The sequence below is a fragment of the Podarcis filfolensis genome (assembly GCF_964270895.1).
Source record: "Podarcis filfolensis genome assembly, chromosome: 8".
Taxonomy (NCBI): domain Eukaryota; kingdom Metazoa; phylum Chordata; class Lepidosauria; order Squamata; family Lacertidae; genus Podarcis; species Podarcis filfolensis.
Genome location: NC_139611.1, coordinates 50021894 through 50045151, shown reverse-complemented (window position 1 = coordinate 50045151; position 23258 = coordinate 50021894). Strand labels below are relative to the sequence as shown.

General features: G+C 42.6%; 2 protein-coding genes and 1 long non-coding RNA gene across 10 annotated transcripts in view; 1 reads left to right on the top strand and 2 right to left on the bottom strand.

The window, feature by feature from the left end:
- Nucleotides 1-2866, bottom strand: part of PLCG2 (phospholipase C gamma 2) — a 65632-nt gene extending 62766 nt beyond the window's left edge. The window contains exon 1 of one of the 3 annotated variants that reach the window (XR_014551012.1): nucleotides 2713-2866. The gene's annotated coding sequence lies outside the window, so the exon portion shown is untranslated. Of the gene's footprint in view, nucleotides 1-2679 lie in introns of all 3 variants that reach the window. The other 2 variants (XM_083624858.1, XM_083624857.1) reach the window with 2 other exon arrangements.
- LOC310767727 lies at nucleotides 2555-20394 on the top strand. 4 transcript variants are annotated; one of them, XR_014551030.1, is made up of 3 exons: nucleotides 2555-2663; nucleotides 15338-15447; nucleotides 20103-20394. It is a non-coding gene; the product is annotated as an uncharacterized lncRNA (long non-coding RNA). The 4 variants fall into 4 exon arrangements; XR_014551031.1 differs by lacking the exons at nucleotides 2555-2663; nucleotides 15338-15447 and adding an exon at nucleotides 15707-16147; XR_014551032.1 differs by lacking the exons at nucleotides 2555-2663; nucleotides 15338-15447 and adding an exon at nucleotides 16276-16838.
- Nucleotides 20007-23258, bottom strand: part of CMIP (c-Maf inducing protein) — a 149492-nt gene continuing 146240 nt past the window's right edge. For all 3 annotated transcript variants that reach the window (XM_083624878.1, XM_083624879.1, XM_083624880.1), the window contains one exon: nucleotides 20007-22308. In XM_083624878.1, the coding sequence (XP_083481004.1) occupies nucleotides 22255-22308 (54 nt within the window). In that variant the 3' untranslated portion in view covers nucleotides 20007-22254. The remainder of the gene's footprint in view (nucleotides 22309-23258) is intronic.

Sequence of the window (23258 nt, the reverse complement as noted above, 5' to 3'; positions counted from 1 at the left end):
GCATGTTCTATGTCCTTGGACTTGTTGTAGACACGCAACTTTATACACACAACAACCACCATGTGAAATAAATGAAAATAAAACAGTATCTATAACCAGTTTCACTATTGTTTGAAACCCGCTATCCACTCTGAGTAACTCAAAACCATATAATGAACATACACAGAGAGAATATGGTCCAGAAAGATCACTTTATCTATCTGATTTTATAACCCATGAGAATTCATGTTGAGCGACACAATTTGAGAACACACAGTTTTAGTCTACATTTTTTAAAGTGTACTACTACTAACATAAGAAGTTGCTTAACACAAGTACCCTAACTAATCGTCCAAAAGATGTAGAAAGTTTCATTGCTTTATCAGGCTTTAGGAAATGTAAAGAACAGACCTAAAGAACAGCAAGAAGAGAAAATTACAAATCCCCTTCTTGTTTGAACCTGGCATACATATGGTAAAACAGGCATCTTTGATTGGCCTTAGAGATTATGACAGAATAAAAGCTACTCTAATTGTTTATTAATCAAAGGTAGTAAAAGAGGGAGGTGGGGAGCACAAAAAGATGGGCAGTTGCTTCAGCATCAAAGCAGCCCCATGAAAGAGCACTGCAGTTCTTAGATACTTGGTGTATTTGATATTATACATACTGTAATCCTACACACTTGGTGGAAAGTCCCACTGAACTCACTAGGACTGACTTTCTTTGGAGTAGACATGCGTAAGATTGCACTGCTTGTCATCAATTTTCCTTTTTCCTCACAATGCAAATAATCCTTTTTTTTTTTAGCATTCCTCACTTTTTTCCATCCAATATCATGTATGAAGATGACCATATACTGAACCAACAACAAAAAATACCCTACCTGAAGTTGTTCCTTCTGTTCTGCTGTATGAAGCGTCCGCTGCTCCCAGACAAATCCCCTTCCCTAACCCAACATAAACTGAGGGAGTTTGGGAGGCTACAGAAACCCCTTCCTTTTCAGGGGCAACCCAGAGACTTGGCTTTTCAACTTTAAAACAATGTTCATACACTTGAAATAGTGATAAACACATGTTTCCTTCCTACAAAGTTCACACACACATTTTCTCTGAACCCAGATTCACCTCTTTGTTCACACCACTACCTTTCCTTCCTTCACTCTACATTTAAATTGGTGCTGTTACTAACCCACCCACCTCTCTGTTGGGGGGAAAGTAAAGGGGGGGGGAGAGGGAGGGCGGACAGCTGGTTTCCTTCCCTCTTTTGCAGCAGACTCTTCAGTGAGACAGAGGTGGCAGCAAATGAAGCAGAGAGTCCTTAGTCAGTTTGTCAAAAGCAAGGCTGTCCACTGGGTCAAGAGTCAGGGCTCCCCAGAGGAAGACTGATTTATTACAAAACCTATTTATGTGTTGCCTTTCTGTTCAACGACACTAAAGGCAAATGGCAAAGTGTGAAGTAATGAGAAGTTGAAAAAATATATAACAAAAAGCTAAATAAAATAAGCTGCAGCACTCTTCCAGGAACAATCTCCTTGTTAAAAAGTCTGTGCAAAGAAAAAGTAAATTTTGACTAAGCAAGGAGGGACCTGAGACTAAGTAGTTAGGTGGCCCAATGAGCCTGCTAGCAAGATTTCTACAAAACGAAGTGCTGCTGCAGATAAGTCCCATCTAGATAAAGTCCTCAGCTACCCTGAGCAAAGTCTCCAAGGAAGATCTCAAGAAACTGGAGAAGTGGTGGAGGTGCAGAACCTTAATATAACAGAGTGGCCAAGAGCATGTGCAATGTTAGTTCCTTTCTATCAGAGCTGGAGGAGGGGAAGGGGGGGGAGGCAGTGCCCCAGAGTAAGTGCATAAACTTAGCCCCCCTCCAGCCTTGCCAGGTGTCAAGCTAAAGGGCATTTCCAGCCATATTTAAGACTAAACACCTTTTTAATCCACTAACTAGTGAAGTCCAAAAAAGAGTGGGGGTGTGAACTGAAGAGGAAGAAGATGCAAAGCAGCCACAACTTGTCTAAGAATGAATGCCGCCCTGGGGTCCTTTGAGAGGAAGCATGTGATATAAGTCTAATGAAAAAATTGCAGTAATAGGAAGGCTGTCAAGTGAGTGCCCGTAGAGCATGTGCAGAACGACGTGTTCCCTACACAGCCGAGACACGCCAACCAGTTTCCCTGGCTGAGTCTTTCCGGGCAACTTCTGATCCCCAGCGCTATCACTTAGTGGGCAACCAACAACGGGTCAGCGGCAGGAAGGAGAAAAAAAGATGTCGAAGTAACCACAACCTGTCTCGGGTTGGAAGGAAAGCACTCGAAATAACCCCACGGAACACGTACACAGCCTTGATATCGCGGGCAGTTTTTAATCTGTTGCTTCACGCTCTCTAAATTTCCGTAAAAACAAAAACAACAAAAACTTCTCTGCATTTGCTGTAAGGCTCCCTGACAGTATCTTTACGGTAGTAGTAGTGAGTATTTAAGAAACCAACCAACTGATAGCCCGCAGCTGGGATGGAGGGGATCCCTCAACCTCTTAATACCTGCCATATAACTAAGTGAGGCGGGACAGGAAGGCAAGGAGGTGTGAGGAACCGCCGCCCCAACCCGCCCGCAGCTGGCGAATCTAGGGCGAGGAGAAGGCAAGAGGGCTCCGCACGGTGGGGCTGGAGGAGGAGGAGGAGGAGAGGGTAAGTAAGTGCGGGGGTACCTTCCTTCTCTCTCTCTCGGCGTCTCCCCTCACCTGCGCCTCAGTCCCAGAGGCGGGGAGCCGGAGTCGTCCCCCTCGCTCGGTCGTCGCTGGCGGCCCGCCCTGCTCCTCGCCGCCTGCTGCCCCAGGAAGGCTCCCCACTTCTGCTTCTCAAGCCCCGGGAGGGAGGCAGGCTCGGAGGGTTGGCCGGGGGAGGGCAGGGCCACGTGACCCGGCGGAGCCACAGAGCGGCGGCGGAGGGGCGGGGGGCGGAGGGAGACGCCCGGGCGCAACGTGTGTGTAAATGAATGAGAGGAAGGAAAGAGCGCGCCGTTTGTGTGTCTCTGCGTGTGTGTATAGAGAGCGAGAGAGAGGTGTGTGTGTGTGCGTATATACAAGTAGGCACACCCGCGTTTCCCTTCCTCTCCTTCGTATGTCCGCTGATGTGTAGGTACAAAACGCAAACGTTCTTCACGTGGCCAGTCTCCTCCGTCTCCCGTATGGGTTTGGGAGGGAAAACGCAAGTGGGTGAAAGAATTAAAAAAAACCGGACACAGGGTGGGTGACATCCAATACATATGCTCAGAGATCGGTCGATCGACAGATACAGAATGGGAGATAAGCTGTGTGAACCTGGTAGAGGGATGGAATATTTATATAACTTACCGGTAAATTGAGAGGGCTATGACAGATCTATGAGAGGCAGGTCACACACACACACACACGAGCGGGGAAATTTTTGTTTCTAAAATATCTAGGCACTCACCACTACACACACACACACATGTACACACACACACACACACACACACACACACATATGTAAAGGGTAATGCAGTTTGTGAGTTTGGATCCATCATGCCCAAAATCGGATGGAGTCAATCCAAAATTACATTTTGGTCCCGCATCTTAATTCAAAATGGTGCCTGGCATCCAAACACTGATGAAAACCACTGACCCCACCTTGGGATCCCTCATGCTTCGTCTGGCAATGATATCTTGACAGGAGGCCAAACCAACATCATATTGACATGTAAGCAGTATGTAAATTAATAATACATCAATAAAAATGCCTCAGGCAACTGCCTCAGCTTAGTTTAGCACTGTAGGGCTATTGCCACAGGAAGGCCTGTTAGCCCCCTTAGACTTGGAACAATTCCAGGCCAATTCCCTGAAATTTCAGCCCCAAACTCTTTTCTTTTTAAAGTTGTCTAGCACTTTTTTGTTGTTGGTAGGCAAAGAAAAAATGTGCAGCAGGATTGAACTCAGTTGTTAAGTCACAATTTAAGCTTTCAGTGTTCCAGTGTGCAAAGGTGCTAGGCTAGATGAGAAGCAGCAGTAAAGCAATTTGATTAATATGTACTACAATTAAATAACTTTCGACATGTACATGCAGCTACTCTTATTTGGTAGACTGATGTGGCGCTCTAAGGCAGCAGGTACTGGGGGTGGGGTGATGGCAAAACACCAGGCTATTTTCCTGGGCAGGCACAGAAATTTCTATTTAAATTATAGTAATTATTTCCAAATCTGCTTCTACACTTTTAAATTAGAACAGGCACATTTCATGCAAATTTGTCTTCATTTGTCCTGGGTGGTGTGGTGATGATGTGGTTCCTTTTGGGGGGTGATGTGTGAAGTGGCCACCCTACATACCTCCCCACCACGACCACCAAATTTTCCTGAGCCAGCACCCCACCCAACAGCTATGAATATTTGTTGCTGGCCTAGCCTGGTGGCTGTCTCATTTAATCCCTTTTACCCAATACAACACAGCCCCTAACTGAGTAAGCATACAGAAAATCTACCAGCCCAGACCACTGACTACTCCAGGCAACAAGCATGTGCTATATTCTAGTCATATAATGCACACCAGCAGCACCAATGCTACATTACAGCCTTTGTTTGAGCAAGCAGTGAGTAGGCCCCAGGCAGAGTGGTGAATGAGCAGCAAAGACAGAACTATGTGCCACACAGGTTAATCTGTGCCTCCTAAATTAGTCTGCCTCCCTCGGTTGCAGTAAAGAATGATGGCCCAGGTCCATGTTAAGTAAGATTCATCTGCTAGTCCAATTGGCTTCTGTAAGTGGAAGCGGAGAGGGAATGCTTTTTCTTGGGTCAGTCTTGACTCATTTTCCCCACTACTCTGGTTTCCCTTAGGCTGCCTTACCTTGTTGTTTTTCTGCCCCTGGGTCTGTTTGGCTGCCTTTGGGAAAGGGGTGCAATTACACCAGGCATGGGGATGTAAGATTGGGGAAAGCTTCACTTCCTGAATTTCTACCTGTCATGCAACTTTATTTGCCAACCTTTTTAAGCTGTCTTGTATCCTTGAACAGCAATCCAAGAGGCAGATATTTAGCTTGAGATGTTTTGATTTGCTTAGATTTAAAGGATGAGGAAAGCAGCAGCTGCTACATTGTGCTATGCCAGGATGCTGTTGAGGGCACAAGAACAAGCCTGATGAAAAGGGGATAAATATTTTTTTATAAATCACTTTGTGTGCTGACATACTAATCATGGCAATTTTTGTGTGAATAGTTCCATAATTTCATGTGAAAACAGCCTTGCTTCTGAGTGTTTCAGTTCTTCTGAGAAGAGTTAAGGAGGCTTTTTAGGAAAGAAAGAAAGAAAGACAAACTGAGTAAATGTACAGCCAGGAGGGATTTATTTCTGCTTCTCAAAAGAAAGGGGAAAGAATTTTGGATCACTGAAGTCTCCTTTCCCGGTGGACAAGGAATGAAGAAAAAGTTGTTCATAGCTTCCCGGAATATCAGTTTAGCATGCATGTACATTTCATAAAACAATAAAAGGAAGGGATTGCGTAAGGTATTTCAAATATTTTAAAGAGAAAGATAAGCATCTGCCAGAGAGGTTTTGGTTATCTTCTGGGAATCCAGCTTTTGCGCAGGAAGTCACAGTCGCTGAACTAACTTTATTTCAAACCTACAATTTTCTTATACCAGTGAACCAATCTGGATCAGATCATCTTCAGTTAATTTGCTTAATACCCTTTGGCACAAAATCTATTTGAATTACGAAACTAACTAGAACATTTACCTACCTCTTGTTAATGGACTATTCATTGCTCAGATGTTTTTAAAAAAATAATTGTTGCACAACTGACCTAAGTAACAATTCAAAAGTTCTGGACAGCTAATTTTTAATTTTGTGTGCTTAGAAATACTCTGTGTACATTAAGAATTCAGTAAATGTGTATTCTGATATATTAGATCTTCTCTGAAACAACAATAATAAAAACATTAATACCCAATGGTGAAATAAAGTGATTTTAGAATGAGAAGAGTAAATACTTGATAGTTTTAAGGCACTCCTCTTGGATGACTGGGATAAGGAAAAGATCACTATCTTGTTAGTACTCCTGGGTCACACCTTGATTTCATTTCTCCACCCATAAGAATGAAGCAAGCAAATGCTGACTGTTGCGTATTAAATAATCTTTAATTTTTCTACCTCTCTGTTTTCTATGTGCAGTAAATCTTAGGTCCAGCTGTGAAACTACCTGGCAATAACAATTCAATTTTTGAGCCTCACTAGCGCCTAATATTTGTAGATCAGTTTAACATGGGGTTGCCAACTTTTTTCTGCCCCTGTGCTTCTGTAGCAGAAGAAGCTTGTCCCCTCCCTTTATTTGAATGCCTGAAAAAGCTTCACCTGCTAAACTTCTACTATTTAAAGTAACAGTGTGCAGGAGCAAGACTAGTAAAAAGTTGACATATCTTTAATATCACCTGTGCATTAATGTGCAATGGAGACACAGAACCCACATTCCATAATAGCGTATTATTTAGGCTATTATCTCCATGTTAGGTCAAGACACAACAAGGAGGCATGAACTGGAGGCATTAAATTAAATGCAGCCTAACAGCATTTGACCATCTCAATGAAAAAGCAGTGGAGTTATCAGTGACCACCAGGGCTTTTTTCCCAGCTAAAATTCACCAGAACTCAGTTCCGGCATCTCTCACGTGGGTGCCATTGCCATTATAAGAGAACAAGAGAGGCATTCATGGTGAGTTCTGGTACCTCTTTTTCTAGAAAAATAGCACTGGTCACTGCAATATATGGTTGAAAAACTATATTTGGTTCCTAGGGTGGGCAGGTTTGTTCTAAGGCAGGGAGGGGTAATTGTAGCCCTAACCCTCTCTATCTGACCCCTGAGGCTCCCCACAGGCTACATATCCTTCTAAGTGACACCCCTCACCCACTGAAGGCTGGTGGCACCTAGATTTAGTGGGGTGCCTGGGCGGAGCCTAAGAGGTCACATGGGCAGACCCTAGGAGGTGACTCCTTGTTAGTCTAAGCTTGGTTCAGAAGGGGTCCCTGCTGTCGCACTTGCTTCTCTGCAATCACATTCCTGGAACCACAGTTAGAGGGAAAGCATTTCAGAAAATCCAAGCACCACCTCTCCCTGGTTTTCCAAGCGCTTACCCAAGCGCTTTTGGAAATGAGGAGCAGCAGAGACTGCAGTGTCTTTATGATATATGGTTTATTTACACATATATACAACCTGAGCCTACGATGGAAGGGTTCACAGCATTAACACCCCCAAAGGGTCTTGTTATTCCATTGCCGCAGCCTTTAATTCAAACAGAAATCAAACAATGTGGTCTGCCTCTCTGGCTTTCTAGCCTGCTGTTTTACTTCTAGGTCACATTACACACACTTCCAACTTTAAACTCTGGCTTTTATCCCTCACTACCTGTGAATTGCGAGTGGGCTGTCTCACACAGAGCCCCCTCTCCTTTGCTTCCTTAATGGCTCATCACCTTTCCTTTGTTCTCTTCATGGCCCATCACCCAGGTGATTACCTCTAAACAGGAAGTTAGCCTGGTTTGTATTTTAGCACTTGCTAGGGTTATAGGTGTCTGGCACCTACAACTTCAAAAAAGTATGTATCCTAAGCAAAGCAACTTACAGTTACCACTAATGGTCATGGTTCTGCAAAAAACAGTAGTATGCCAAGAAGCAAATTTTAGATCACATGGTTTATGGGAAGACACCCACTTGAGCTAGTTGTACTCCCACCTTTGTTCCAATTGCTAATAAGAGTGTGGGAGTGAGAAAAACAAACAACCAGTGTAGGACCATTATGGCATCACATTGTGTAGCTGGACTGCAGTTTAGCCATCCAGCTGTTAGATTTATCAACCCCAATAGGTTAGAATTTCCAGTCAACAGGGAAAGTATTAATTGGCATACAATAGATGTTGTATGTTGTATGTACCATAGTTTTAATTATTTTATTTCATACACACATTTATATAAATAAATGCCATGAAACATGTTTTAATTGCACATCATTGTAATTTAAATGATGGACCTTTAAAGCCCTAAACGGCCTCGGTCCAGTATACCTGAAGGAGCGTCTCCACCCCCATCATTCTGCCCGGACGCTGAGGTCCAGCGCTGAGGGCCTTCTGGCGGTTCCCTCATTGCGAGAAGCAAAGCTACAGGGAACCAGGCAGAGGGCCTTCTCGGTAGTGGCGCCCGCCCTGTGGAACGCCCTTCCAGCAGATGTCAAAGCGATAAACAACTACCTGACATTCAGAAGACATCTTAAGGCAGCCCTGTTCAGGGAAGTTTTTAACGTGTGATATTTTACTGTATTTTTGGTTTTTATGGAAGCCGCCCAGAGTGGCTGGGAAGGCCCAGCCAGATGGGCGGGGTATAAATAATAAATTATTATTATTATTATTATTATTATTATTATTAAATGAATTTGCCTTTCAGGGGTAACTAAAAATGTGAAGAACACTGAAATATATATATATTTATTTGTACAAAGTCATTTTTAACATAAATATTTGGAACAAGCTGACATTGTCTCCTTTCCTTGGTTGAAAGAAAGTGGACAACATCAGGTTGGGGATCCTAATAGGTAGTACATTTGCTGTAGTCTTGAAAGTACTACAGGACTTTTGTTCTCTGCTGTAAGCCCTCCAGATGTTACTGAACTACAACTCCCATCATCCCTGACCATGTTTGCTGGGCTGATGGGAAGCAACATCTGGAGGGCTACAGGTTCCTCAGCCATGCTCTAAAGCGTAGAAGGGAAAAACAGGACATACATATATATGTGTGGCAGTGGTATTCAAATTGATTCTGGTAAGCAGGGGAGGAATTTTAGCATAGCTGGGCAATTCCCCACAGTGCCTGGAAAGTCCCACATTTGCCCAAATGCAGTGTTTTGCACCTGGGAAAATGCAATGCAGCATCTAGTTAAGAGATAGCTAGCAGTCAGTCAGTAGGTTGGGTGAGGTCTCTGAGGCATCCTCAACCCTTTGCCTCTAGAAGCACAACCAGTTTTGAACAAATGTGTAATTAATTAACCCAAAGGCTTCCAAAAACACTGAGAGAGTCCATATGTTTGTGACTTCTCTCTCCTCTTTTTCTCTCTCATTGTGTTATGTCTAATATGAGTTAGCCAAATGCCCTACTCTGAGCAGCCATGAGATGCCACAATCATATTATATTGCTATCATGTGGGCCCTGCCACCCACTCAGACAGTAATAGCGTCATAGCCAGCTAGGAGTGGATGAAACTTTTGATTTTGGTTTTTCCCGGTTTCTCATTTTTCTAATCTTTACCACATTTCCGCAAGTTGTTGTGATTAAAAAAAAAAGTTCTTATGAAAACTCCAGCATATTAGGGCAATTTCTCCCTAATATATATCCAGTTTTGCAAAGCAATTCCCCTTTTTTCCTCTATGCCATTTTCCGTAGCATATACCTTTTTGCAAACTCTTTACCCTGGAATATGCATTTTTGTATATATTACCGGACTGAAAAACTGCATTACAAAATTAAGAGAAGTATGAATTTCCAAGGATGGCTTTGTTTCGGTTTGTATTTTGTTTCAGGAAGTTTGAATTAGGTAGTGTTGCTTTTAAATACAAACTGAGTCAAATTTCTGCCCCATTGCTATAGCCAGCAGGCCCTTGTGTTCCATAACTGAGAATCACTTACTGCTAGACAGTGCTATTTTTCTAGTAAAAAAGATGCTGGAACTCACCATGAATGCCTCCCTTGGATTCTTATAATGGCAATGGCACCCACCTGAAAGATGCTGGAACTGAGTTCCGGTTGAAAAAAGCCCTGCTGCTGCCAATTTTTAAGATTTTCTTATAATAATAAAAATAGTCTTATACATGGAAAAATACGGTATGTTGGTTTGCTTATTTTGGTATTAACACATGTATCTTATGAATTGTTTCATATATACCACCTTGGAAACTTGTGTTCAAAGATGGCCTATAAGTAAATAAAACCATAATCATCAATCAACTGCCATTGAAAATGAGCTTCTGGAAATATAGTGGAAAGGTTAAAAATATATGCTTTGGCTGATTGTGTGAAGGCTCTGTATTCCACAATGCAAACTGTGTTTCAGTAAGCCCAGAGCTCATTTGTTTAGTTACATAGATCATCCATCAACAAGAAAGCAAGAACAATGCTAAATGATGTGGAGTATTTCACTTGCATACACAGGTAGTGTTTGTTGAAAATTTGAATATCAAATTTTCACACTAGATTCTTAGAGGAAATATCGCTTCATGGAAAACATTTTATAAAGAAATGAGTCCATGTTTTGAATACCAAATTACTGTCACCGTCTACTGGAAGTTCAAGTAACATTGCAAATTCGTTACCCAGTTTATAACAGTGCCACTTTAAAGGCATCAGGTTTAACGTGACACAATCTGTGTATGGCATAAACATCTTATGTATTTATTTATTTATGCCATTTGTATGGGTGCCCAATAACACTGCTCACTGGGCAGCTTTCAAACCTAAAACCATAAAATATAATTTAGAATGTTAAAATATTAAATAGAAACCAAAGAAGCAGCAATTTCAAATGGAGGGGGGAACAGGGCTGGGGGAGAAATTTGATTGGGGTTTTTTCTGTCGTGACCAATGTAATGTTTGGAGGTTCTTTGCAGAATAATTTGTGTTTTAGCTAATATTATTTAACTCCAGTTAACACTGTTATTTGTTTGTGACACATGCAACAGTTTTGCAACCTCAATAATTCACCTGCAATTTGGATATGTTTTTTCTAAAAGTGTGAATCAAACATGTTTTTTCCACCTGTGGTAATATACATAAAGAGCTAATGTTTCATGAGAATGTGTCAAACTTTTGGTAATGGAAACTGTGGTGAAAGGGTTTTCTGGCAAATTACCTGTGACCAATATAACTTGTGAAACTGCTGATAGACCCCTCCAAAGCAAGACCCTGTGCATATACTTTAATAGGCATTCACAAGTTGCAGATCAGTGTCAAGACCAAGTTGTAAAGCCCACAGGAATTTACACTTAGCTATTGTAACACAATAATTACTTGCTTATTTTCAACTCAACATTTATAATTTGCCAAGAAATTCCCGTTTTTAAAAAGAGAATGCCGTACTAATCACTGTGATATTGCATCACCTGGAAAACAACATTTATTTTCACTTTCCCAGTTTCAAACACAACAATAACAAAGTTGCCCACTAACACCAGTACTTCAGCAGCTATTTCTGCTTCTGCGCTGTCTTTCAGGCTAACCACAAATGTAAGGTTCTACACTTAGGTAGGAAGAACCAGCTGCACTAATATAAGATAGAGGACATCTGGCTTACTAGCAGGACTTATGAAAAGGATCTAGGTAGACCACAAGCTTAACATGAGCCAACAGTGTGATGCAGCAGCAAAAAAAGCTAATGCTATTCTAGGCTGCATCAACAAAAGTATAGTGTCCAGATCAAGGGAAGTAATAGTACCACTCTTCTGCTTTGGTCAAGGCAAGCGGCCTTCAGCTCCTGAGGTAAATTGTTGTATCCCAAAATCAGGGTGAGGAACCGCTGGCCTCTGGGACAGCTTTGGCCTGCACAACTTCCCAATTAGCTCATGAGGCCATTTTGGGCAAGCCATGGCCCTCCACCATACACCTTATGTCATATAGGTAAGGGTAGGGCTTGACTATGAGGATGAGGATGGCCAAAGCTGCTTTGTGCAGCTCCCCAAGCTGGTTGCCTTTGCATAAAGTGGGGCCACAGTGCTAAGCAGAATTGCGCCCCCTTCACACCAGCTGATGCAAGGAGCTTTGGGGCACCCCCAAACCCAGCACCAAGCAGGACCACTCTCCCCACATCATGACAGGGGGTGATCCTTCCTGGTGCTGGCCTCAGAAAACCATCAGGTGTGCACAGGGTCCCTGCAGGGAGCTCTTGGGCCTACCCAAACTCAACACTACAAAGGAATGAGGGGAAAGCTTGATCTAGCTGCAGTCTTAAAGGGGAGGAGATTTGCAAATACTTTCAAATAGTTTCTGTAGGTTGACATTTTTGTGGAATGGAATCCAATCTTTCTCCTATCGCCCACAGTCATTATTAATAGATTTTCCACTGCCTGAGAGGCTTCCTAGATGCTTCTTCCCATCTCCAGTTCACCAGTCAAAATAACCACCAGCAGCAGGTCACAGGCCTATATAAATGGCTTTGATTGTGTGGTGGAATCTTTTGCCCATTTCCCTCCCTCATTTTCACTGTAAGGAAGCCATGGGATGGGGGGAGGGAACCTGATGGCCCTCCCTGTCAATTAGCTCACCTTATACCAATCAGAACCATGTGTGCTTCTTGCATTCACTAGCCAATCAGAACTACGCATTCTGCCTGTGGTCTGCAGTGCGGGGAGAAGAGAGAGATCTCACTCACAGTAGGAACCTTGTTTTTATTATATTTCGTGTGTATTGGGGGGAGACAAGGAGGGAGTGCGCGCACTTTCTTTTCCTTTGTTTTCTGGCTAGAATACTGTACTCTTATCTCTTCCTGTCTTCCCTTATCACTTCTTTCTTTGGATTTCACCTCACCCCCAGCAGTGTCACTCCCCTCTTATTTCTGAAATATTAAAACTAAAAAGCACGGCCCAAACGCTTTCCATGTTGCCCTGGTTTTAAGTACAAGCATATTCTGTTTGCAGTGTGTGTGTGCTAAAGTGGATTTTCTTGGAGAAGCCTTAACCTGAAGTATACTTTTAATAACGTTTTAAATTGAATATTGTGTTTTGATTTTAATTAAGTTTAAACTGTTTCGCTTTGGTTTGGGAGACACCCGGTGAACTGTTTTGGAAGGTGATATAAATGCAATTAATATACTAACCCCACGTATCTGGGAGTAAGCTCTACTAAATTTCAGAGCAGACAGGTAAGTCACCAGAACCAATAGAATTGGCTTGTTTTTGTTGCTACCTTCCCATGACCAGCTGTTTCGCCTTGAAGCAATTAATACACGTGCCTGGTTTTCCTTTTGCGGCATTTGTGATTCTCCTCTTCCGCATTTTATCTTCACAACCTTAATACATATAATACTGACAAGCACAAGGTTACCCAGGAAGCTTCACAGGTGGTGATTTTAACCTTGGTCTCTTACACCCTAGTCCATTTAATATCCCTTCTCATGTTGTAAAGAAGGCACGGAACTAAATATGTTTGGAGTGTGGGGATAATCTTTCCCTATAGGGCTGAAAGTTTAGGGAGGAGCCTGTATGGGATTCCCTTCACAACACAAGGGATGAGAAATTTCTCACTGAAATGAACTGCCTTCTGCTGCCCTCTTCAGACATAAAGCCAGAATACACATATACTATTTTATTTTTTTGTTTGTGCTATTTTTTATATTAAAAAAAAGAAGCAGTTTAAAATAGTAATGCAAAAATTGTTAAATAAATGAACTTATCATGGATTTGGACACATCCATAAAGGGACAATGGGAAAGAGATTTTGGATATGACCTATCACCAATTATTTGGAAGTTGCTTTCTCAGAATGTCCCTCAGTAAACTAGCCCCACCCTTAAGGAAATAAGGCAGAGCAAGCAGCTTATGCTGGTAATATAAAATAATGAACACTGATATCAGGGACATTTTCTGGATCTTCTCTAAAAATAAAGAAATTTGGGAGTGATCTAATATATTTATCTAGTAAATGTATCTAGTATATTTGTCTTGGTATATTTATTTGGCAACGGGTTAGTGTAGACTGCCCCAGGAAATGCTGTGAAATAAATTACAGCCTGTTGTCCCTTGTGTCCATGCTGCACTACCTTGCTACTGCCATGTAGGGAAATGCAAGCCTTACTCTCTCTGAAGGCAGTCTACACCTCAGCATGCTTTTGGAAGAGCAGAGTGGGAATTGTCATTACCTATTCTTGTCCAATGAGGGCAGCAGAGATTGTGAAATGGAAATGGAGAGTCCAGAGGGCTGCATCCAAGGTTAGTCCTACTCAGAGCAGACCCACCGAAATTAATGGTCATGATTTGTCCATTAATTTTAACGGGTCTATTCTGAGTAAAAATTCATGTGATGCAACCCAGAGGGCTTTTAAAAATTGTATTCAGCAAAGTCGACATGTAAAAAATGCAGAAATGAGATTAATATTGATCACATTTGATGTTTAAATCGTAGGTTTCTGCAGAAGTGCAAGTATTAGAGCCTTCCTCAAGAACACTGGGTTGTAACCAACTACAGTGGTACCTTGGGTTACATATGCTTCAGGTTACATTTGCTTCAGGTTACAGACTCCGCTAACTCAGAAATAGTACCTCGGGTTAAGAACTTTGCTTCAGGATGAGAACAGAAATCGTGCTCCAGTGGCGCGGCAGCAGCAGGAGGCCCCATTAGCTAAAGTGGTACCTCAGGTTAAGAACAGTTTCAGGTTAAGAATGGACCTCCGGAACGAATTAAGTACTTAACCCGAGGTACCACTGTAAATCCTACTCAAAGTAGGCCCATTGAAATTAATAAACCTAAGTTAGTCATGTCTATTAACTAGTCTATTAAGCCAGTGTGGTGTAGTGGTTAAGAGTGGTGGACTCGTAATCTGGTGAACCAGGTTTGCGTCTCTGCTCCTCCACATGCAGCTGCTGGGTGACCTTGGGCTAGTCACACTTCTCTGAAGTCTCTCAGCCTCACTCCCCTCACAGAGTGTTTGTTGTGGGGGAGGAAGGGAAAAGGAGATTGTTAGCCGCTTTGAGACTCCTTCAGGTAGTGATAAAGCGGGATATCAAATCCAAACTCCTCTTCTTCTTCTTAATGGGTCTACTCTGAGTAGGCCTCATGTTCTATGCCACCTTCTTTTCAGTAGCTCCCTTTCCATCGCAAGGGATGGCATTAGAGGGTGGCAGCAGAATTTGGCCTTCTCCAGCAGTAAACTCTGCATGGCCCTTCCTCTTGAACAGCAATGTGGAACCTTAGGCCTGGGGCCAGATGTAACCCCCAGGCCTCTCTGTATGGCCCTTGAGACTTTCCCAGAAGTAAACTGGTTGAACTGATTTCAGATTTGTCATTTTGCATTGTGGTAGGTAACTAGGGGTGTCTGATAATTCTGATGGAAACAGAAAGGGGAGCAGAAATTGCTGACTTTCTCTTTTTTGTCCCCTGTCTGGAACAGATATCAGTGGATTGTTGTTATCGGTCTACAAGCAATAAAATAATAATTTTATTATTTGTACCCTGCCCATATGACTGGGTTGTCCCAGCCACTCCGGATGACTAACCCCTCTGCCATATGCATTGAGTTCCCTTTGCATTGAAACTAACAGTGTGGAATAACATAATAACAACACAATTAATTACATAAAATTCTGCCACAGTGAGACGAGTTCTGTCGTTTTAGAACTGGAGCGGAAACAGCGCTGTGTGGAACGAACGTGAGCCAGAACAGAAATCCATGCCTTCTTACATCCTTCGTTGTAACCCACCCTGGGACCTTGTGGTGAAGGGCAGGTAAGAAATCCGGTTAACAGTAACACATAATAATGCCTTCAGTTTCTTGTATTTGCATTTATATATACCTGTGATCTAGAGACACAGTGAATTCCTGCCCCCAACATTTAACTGTGAAGAACAGGAAAGGGAACTGAACTAGGGTGAGTTCATGTTCTCTGCTTTACAAAGAACAGTCCTTTATTGAAGGGCTATCAGATGACTGTCCTCTATGTGAAAGCATTTTCTATTAAAAGGGCTGTTCAGTCAAAGTCCGGTTTAAAGATAAAGAATTAGGAGCGCGGGGGGGGGGGGGTTGAATTTGCCCATCAACAGGAAACATCTGGACTGAACATCTTCCCCATTATGACATTTTCTGTTACATTTCTAAAAGTGCAACTATACACATAAATTAGCATACAACAATTTGATGAAAAGGTGTGTCCTCTTTTTTTGCCAGCATGTAAGTGGTTACCCTAGAAGGAACCCCAAAGAACTACTACTGTGTGCAGGCCCAGTGTCAACACTCAGAGCACTTGGGAGCTGTCAGGACCCCAGGGTCCTAGCAGGGCTGGCTGGCAGTGGAGCCTGCGCAGCATCCCTTGCTATGAACTTGCCCAGATGTGGTGGGCCACTTACATTTCCCACAAGGCCCTGGAGTGATGCTGTGTCAGGCGCTCTGGGATACTGCGGGGAATGAAATGGCTGCAGCCACCATCAGGTAAACCTCCAGCTGGGGGCCCACTCTAGGAATTCATGTTAACAACATTTTTTAAAAGGCAGGCCCTGAAGACAAAAACAGGGGCGGAAATAAAGCCACTGGTTTTCTACAGGTAGGGACTGGCTAAATAAAGATGCTATTCTCTGTGAAACAGGAACAACTAGAAATTAATTTCTGAGGTTTAAGAAGGAAAAAAAGAGTTTACAAATAGTGCCATTGCCAACACCAGGAAAGCTGCAACACACACACAGTATTTTTCCTTGCAGCTGTGACCTAACTTATCTTTGCTGAGTCTTAACATGTTTTAGTCTCCTTAGATGGGGTGAGTCAGAGTTGAGGAGTCAAAAAGGCCAACATAATCCCAGTCTGTTTCGCCACCATCCCCTGCTCCCTGCATATGATGCATCTCTGTTATGAGTCACTTGAGAGAGATTTCTTCCAAGGAAAAGCCATGCATGCAAGAAGACCCTGAAGCTTGACAGCCGGGTTGTATCAGAGTCACTCCACTCACTTCCCTAAACTGAAATCTCACTGTTCAGGCATTCCCCAGATTAGAACAATAGAGCAGAATGATAGCAAAGTACTCAAGACTCCTGGCCTAGAAAGCTGTCATCTGTGGTGCAATCAGGATAGAACTTTAGAACAGAAGGCCAAGGCCTCACTCTGAAGAATGAAGTGCCTCATATCTCAGGTTTTACAAATACTAGAAACTTGCTTTTCTTTTGAATGGAAGCTCAGAATTTAGGAATTATGGTTCATCTGGAGGGAGCAGGGCAACTGCCCGTTTTTATGAATCCTCATGCTAGATGCACAAATCTTTCAGGGGTTTTTGAAACCCCAAGCAAGCTCAAATCCTCAGGGAAAGGGTTTCAGTAGCACATCAAGCCAATTCATCAAGGGGCTGGGATTCATTTGAATAGAGTTACTTGGTTTTCTGATTCAAGTCCATATACAGGGAATAGGAAGAAAGCCCCGATCTGCACCAGAGGGCAATGTCTACTTTGTCACTTACATTCATTCCCTTGGCAGCCAAGCAAGGGGGCCTAGGCCCTAGCTGAAAATGTGGTCGTTATGGCGACAGTGATGTCACGGCCTCTGAGGTAGAAAAGTGGTAGCAACCTCAAGTATGACTTCCTCCCCTACACCCTTTGTTATAGTTTGGCTCAAAAATAGAGACGGTCCAAGCAGCCGCCTTGCAGGGACAGTTTAGCTGATAGTCTCATGCATCGCTGCATACAATACGTCTGGTTATGGGACTCATGAACAGAGAGGTGGATTACAAATGCAGCAGTGCAGGAACTCTGTCTGGGAATGGGTGCAAATGCAATGTGCCATTTAGTGGCAGGGACCACCTTCAAATCTCACCTGATTATCAAAGAATATGTTGCACCTCTAGAGAACTATGCCTTTGTGTTGGTAGTCAAAATAGAGTAGAAAGACACCGTTAATGACATTTTATGCTGTTCCCAGGGACAGATTAGTGGCACTGGTTTTTTGAAACTCTGGCTCTGACATTGGGTGGCGAACTGTCCTCTAGTTGAGGACACCTTCTGTTCCAGGATGATGAACCTCTGGCCCACAGGCCGACTTTGGCCTGCCAGGAGTCCCACTTTGGCCTGCCAAGCCATTCTTGGCAAACCACTCACCACATCTGATGTCATATGTGATGTCAGGTGGGAGACAGGTACTAGCATGGCTTCAAAGGAACAACTGCGAGCGTAAAGAGAAACAATTGGGAGCTTAGTGATTCCGATCAGCTGATGGGTGGTGGGAGCATCCCTAGCTCCAGAATAAAGAAGGGGATTGTCTTGAACCCCCTGCCAAAATGGGAGGAAATAACATGTACCTTAGCAGTGGTTGCAATGCAAACCCCTTTGTGATCTCAGAGCAAAGCCCTCTTAAGGCATGCTGAAAGAGGCTCGTTATCCATTGTAATGTCAGATGATTGACCCTGTGTGGGTAGGGCAGATGCAGATCTGGCCTGCTTGCGGGGAGTGGGAAAAGTTCATAGTTCCAGCCAGTCAGCCAGCCATACCCTTTTCCAAGGCACACCATTCCATTCCCATTCTCCCTTCCCACATCTAGTTATGCAGCTGCTGACAATGTAGTTTGGGGTTTTTCTCCCTCCTTAGGAATTCCTCCCCTTAAGTTTTTGTTTGTTTTTTACTTCTTCACATCTTGGGGTTTCCCCAAACCGGCTACTATTTCCCATTTTTGTGTAGATGCTCCTGCTTTGGCTGCCTTAAAGATCTTCAGGTAGAGAATTGAGCTTGCTCTTAGGATTGTGCAATGACAGAAATGTCACTTTTGCCATGTTGTTTTCCTTATTGGGTCTCTTATATATAGGTTTTGTGTCGCCCCTTGTTTTCAGAACAATTAATGATTGACCTTGTGATGCTTTACAAGTTAACATCTCAGGCTACCTACCTGAATCTCACTCCTGTTATTTTTAAGACTCATGCACTGAGACAGGCCCTATATCGTTTATCTAGATGGCAAAATTCACTGGGCATTTTGGTGGCAAAGTAAATAACTTATTCCAGCGTCTCCTACTGCCTTTTGAACTGAATCACTTGAGCAGCTGGTACTTGATCATGGCCTTCTGTTCAACACATTTAGGACCTCCCTCCAGAATAGGTTTGCAAATTTATAAATGAATATATAGCAATAATAACAACTCTGAGCCTAACTTGCCTCACAGGGTTGTTAGGAGGATAATATGGAGAGGGGGAGAGCCATGTTCATGCCACTTTGAGCTCCTAGGATGAAAGATAGGGCATAAATGCAATAATTAAATATCTAGAGAAGTACTTTGGAAAAGAATTTTAAAAGAGATTTAGAAAAGATTGTACTTATTGTAAACAAGTTCTCACCAGAGAATTCTGTCTCTTGTGCATAAACCAATGATCAAGAGAACCACAATAGTTTAATTGTACTATTAGGATAACTCTGAAATCCTGTGAACCCTTTCCATAAACACATTACCTGTTCTGTAGCAGACATGAAGATCTACCTCCCTTTTCTCACTCTGAATAAAGCCAATTCCACATACTCTGTCACTCGCTTTCATTACAAGAGGGTAGAGTTCTGCAGAATGGGGGAAAAATGTGGCTTCCAGTTGCTCCCATTCAATTCTTTTTTTAAAAAAATGGTTTTTATTAAGATTTTATTGGGTTACAAAAGGACATACAGCGCCTCTGCTTTCAGTTCCTACAGATCAGTTATATTTGATGTGAGACACTAATGTTAATAGACAGTATAAGGTTGGGGGAGAAGAGAGGTGGGAAGAGAGAAGACGGGTAGCAAACTCATTCTTTTGCATAGTGTCCGTGCAAGGTTTTTGTGTCAGCGTCTTGTGGGTAGGTTCTCTTTCTATTCATTTATTAGTTTTCATTGGTGGCAATATAGGTTGGGGGCCCAGGGCATGGTTGGTTGCCTTCAGGGGAGCACAGTGAGTTTTGTTTGCAAGTGTAAGGGGGAGATGTTGTTAGGTCAAGTTAGCGGTATCGATCTGTATGCTGCCCGCATTTGCCCCTGGCCTTACCTGCCACGGGTTTGTTGTTCCTGGAAGGGAATGAGGCGTCTTGGCTGAAAAAGGTTCCCTACCCCTACCATCCAGGAAACATGGGCTTATGGTCTTGAAAAGCAGGCCTAGCTCTACCGAAGGAGCTCAGATTGGTTCATGTACCGTTTCCGAGCGGCTTCCCTCCCAGAGCATTTACAAGGCTAATCCAATGCGCTATCCCCTCATGTAGCATAAGCCTTCCAATTGTTCTCCGAGCCATCTTGTAACATTCCCACAAACTGTACCAGGGAAAAAAAATGCAATTACACAAAAAGAAAGGACAATGCACGCCACTAAAAGATATTCACTTACAGTTTATTTATCCCCACCCCACCCCCGCGCCTGAAATTATTTCACATCTTTTTTTTCTTTTTCTTTTTTTTTACACAGCTACAGAACAGTAGTAGTAAACCATCGGTAGAAGCAACAGTGCTAAGGATAAAACGTTGGCGTAAGTTTCATCTCCGTTTTCTTTCGTTTTCCCTCACTGAGTTTATCAGACAGCTTGGGATATAAGGCAGAAACAAAACAAAACAAAAGCAAAAGCAAAACACAACCCCTGGCACCCTACATGAATTAAGACTTGAACCAACCGTTGTTGTTTTGTGTGTGTTTACAAAAAGTGGGAAACAGAGAGATGACAGAGACTTGAAGTGTGAAGAAGCTACCCTAGCAACATTTTTTTTAAAAAACAAACAAAAACAAAAAAGACAACTAGAACAGCAAAAAGCATCGCTTCCCATTGAATACAATTAAAATATGCATGCATGTATGTACAGTATATGTATATACATGTACATACATACATATGTGTGTATAAGCACACTGCCTGGATGTTAAATCTCTTCAGGTGCCCCAAGAACTGAACAAACATCTGCTAGTAAACTTAAAAAAGATAAAACACATAAAATGCTTCTTTTCTTTTTATTTTAAAAAGCTGCTCCATCCCAAGAATGCTTATTGTGAAAGAGAGAGAAAATAACCCAAAAGCATATTTATAAAAGAAAGCTTATTTATAAGGGTTTTTAAAAATAAAATAAAATAATAATAATTTTTCTGAGCATTTGTGTAGGACCCACCTCATCATCCTAGTGCCCTCCAGATGTTTTTGGCCCCCAGCTCCTAGGGCTGATGAGAGTTGCAGGCCCAAATATATGGCGGGCATTGGATTGGCAAAGGCTGGTGCAGGCGGATCAGGAATATGGATAGTGGTCATACATATTTTGAGGAGCAGCTTAGCAGCTGGAAAAATCTCCCATCTCATGAAAATAATAAGAATAGTAATATGGCAAGTGATCTTTGTATGTATGGAACATAAGCGAAGCTCTGGGAGAAGGGGAGGAGGAGTGAAAGTAAAGAAAAATGCACAACACGGTGGCTGTGAGGATGAACATGCCCTTGAAATATAGGACGTAAACAGAAAACCAAACAGGCACGCCTTGGCAAATCTAACACAAATGGTTGATAGCTCAACTTAAGTCTAATTTTGAACTTAAGTTTTTAAACTAACATTTTTCTTAATTACAACAAAAGGTAGTTTCCTTACCACTCCAATTTCCTAACCCCAGCACAGTTTGAAAATGTATCAGGTAATATTCACAACCTCTTCCTGACTGCGCACTCGTCTTTTTGCTCTTGTGTATATAGATGTATTCATATGCATATTTTTTCTTTTATCTGAAGAAACTTTTGAGTGATTTGTAAATCAGAAATCGGTGGGGTGATGGGGCTGGACAGAGACTACGTAATACAGTAAGCTTTACTAAAAGACAGTTATTCAAAGAGGGTTTTCTGTTCTTTAAAAAACAAAAACAGTAAGACGAACTAGTTCATACAGTCTGTATGCGAATCAGAATGAAACAAACAAACGAAAAAGATAAAAGCATTAACAATTCATAAATAAAAGACAGGTCCCAGACCTGTTATTTGTGAACCATTTTTTAAATAGGTGCATTATGTAAATTGTATGTACAACAAAATTACTTTGCATAACGATCGTAAGAACAGAACGAGAGGTGAAAATCATGTTTTTTTCTTCTCTTGATTTCTCATACTTTTTTTTAAAAAAAGAGAGAGCAGGAAAGATGGTAAAGCACCTAAAGACTGAGGGTCCATCCAAGAAAAAGCTCTGATGTATAACCCCATATTTTTTTCTTTCCATATGGCATTTTAAAAACAACAACACAAAAAAGCAAATGAAAATTGAAACAGATTTCCCCTCCCTTTTTTCTTTTTCTCCCTGGCTGCGCAATCTTTCTTCCCCCACCCCCAACCCCTTCATTTAGATGATGTTGAATTTCAAAGGACGAAGCTCAAAGAATTTGGCAGGGCCTGGGGCATGCTCAGTTCCCCCTCCCACACGCAAAGCCACACTCTGCTACCTCACAAACACAACTCCTAAAATCGAAGTCCTCAGAACTTGCTGCTCTCTATAGGTAGAAGCCAAAAGTTTATTTCTCTGCTTTTATTTTGTTGCAAAAATTCTCTTTTCCCCTCCCTCCCTCTCTCCTTGTCAAATGCTACGAATGCAGCCCACGAGATTTCACCATGCCTCTGTGTAGCGGACATCCACTTCCTTCAGGTTGGGCAATTTAGCCTGGTTAAAGAGAAAAGGGTGGGGTGGGTAGAGAGAAAGAGATAAATAATGAGCCGGATTAGAACCCAGTAAGATTCCTTGTGAACTATCGCTAGACATTTAGGTTCTGCTTGTATATTTTGTATATCCATATTAAATGAAAGTTTGTGATTTAAAGTGCTTAAAGCCGTGGTGGCTGGCGCCCATTGGGCCTGTTAAGGCAGAAGACCAGGAGCCCAGCAGCAGGTGGCGCCGGAATCAGCTAATTCTAGTTTTCTTTCCCCTTCCTCTCCCTCTCTGAGTTCTACAAGGGCAAAACTCAGACTAATGAGGAGGAAGCTGACAGGCAATGTCACCCCTTGGACTGGTTAGCAGTAAGAAGGCAGGCAGGTGAGGGGCTGGCTTAGGGCACACAGACTGGTGTGGCAGTGCCCCATTTGCCCCAACCGATCAGCCTTCACTGATATAAAGGGAGGTGAATGAAAGGAGCAGCTGCTGTCCAACTGCAGGTGTAAAGAGCTTCTCTGCCCTAGCGGAGTTGGAGAAGATGTGGGACGATGATCTTAGAGGGGGTGCCTTTGTTGAAGTATCAAGCTACCAAGTAGATCAGTCAATTGGTAGCATAAGAAGGGGACAGAGCTCAGTGGGGGAGCAGGGAGAAGGTCCCCAGTTCAATCCCTGGAAGCTTCTCCAGGTTAAACGATGGCAGCTGGCAGGTGATGGGGATCCTGGAATGCGGCTACCAGTCAGTGTGAACAGCACTAGGCTAGGTGGACCAGTGGTCTGACCTGGTAGACAGCAGCTTCCCACATTCCTGTGTGCTCATTTCGTTAACTTCAGGTTTAAAATTCTTATGAATAAATCATTTTAGAGGTGGTGACACTGTTTGCTCTTTCACATCTTGAACAGGATGGGGAATCTCTGGCTGTCCAGATGATCCCTGACCACGGGTGATGCTGGTTGGGGCTGAT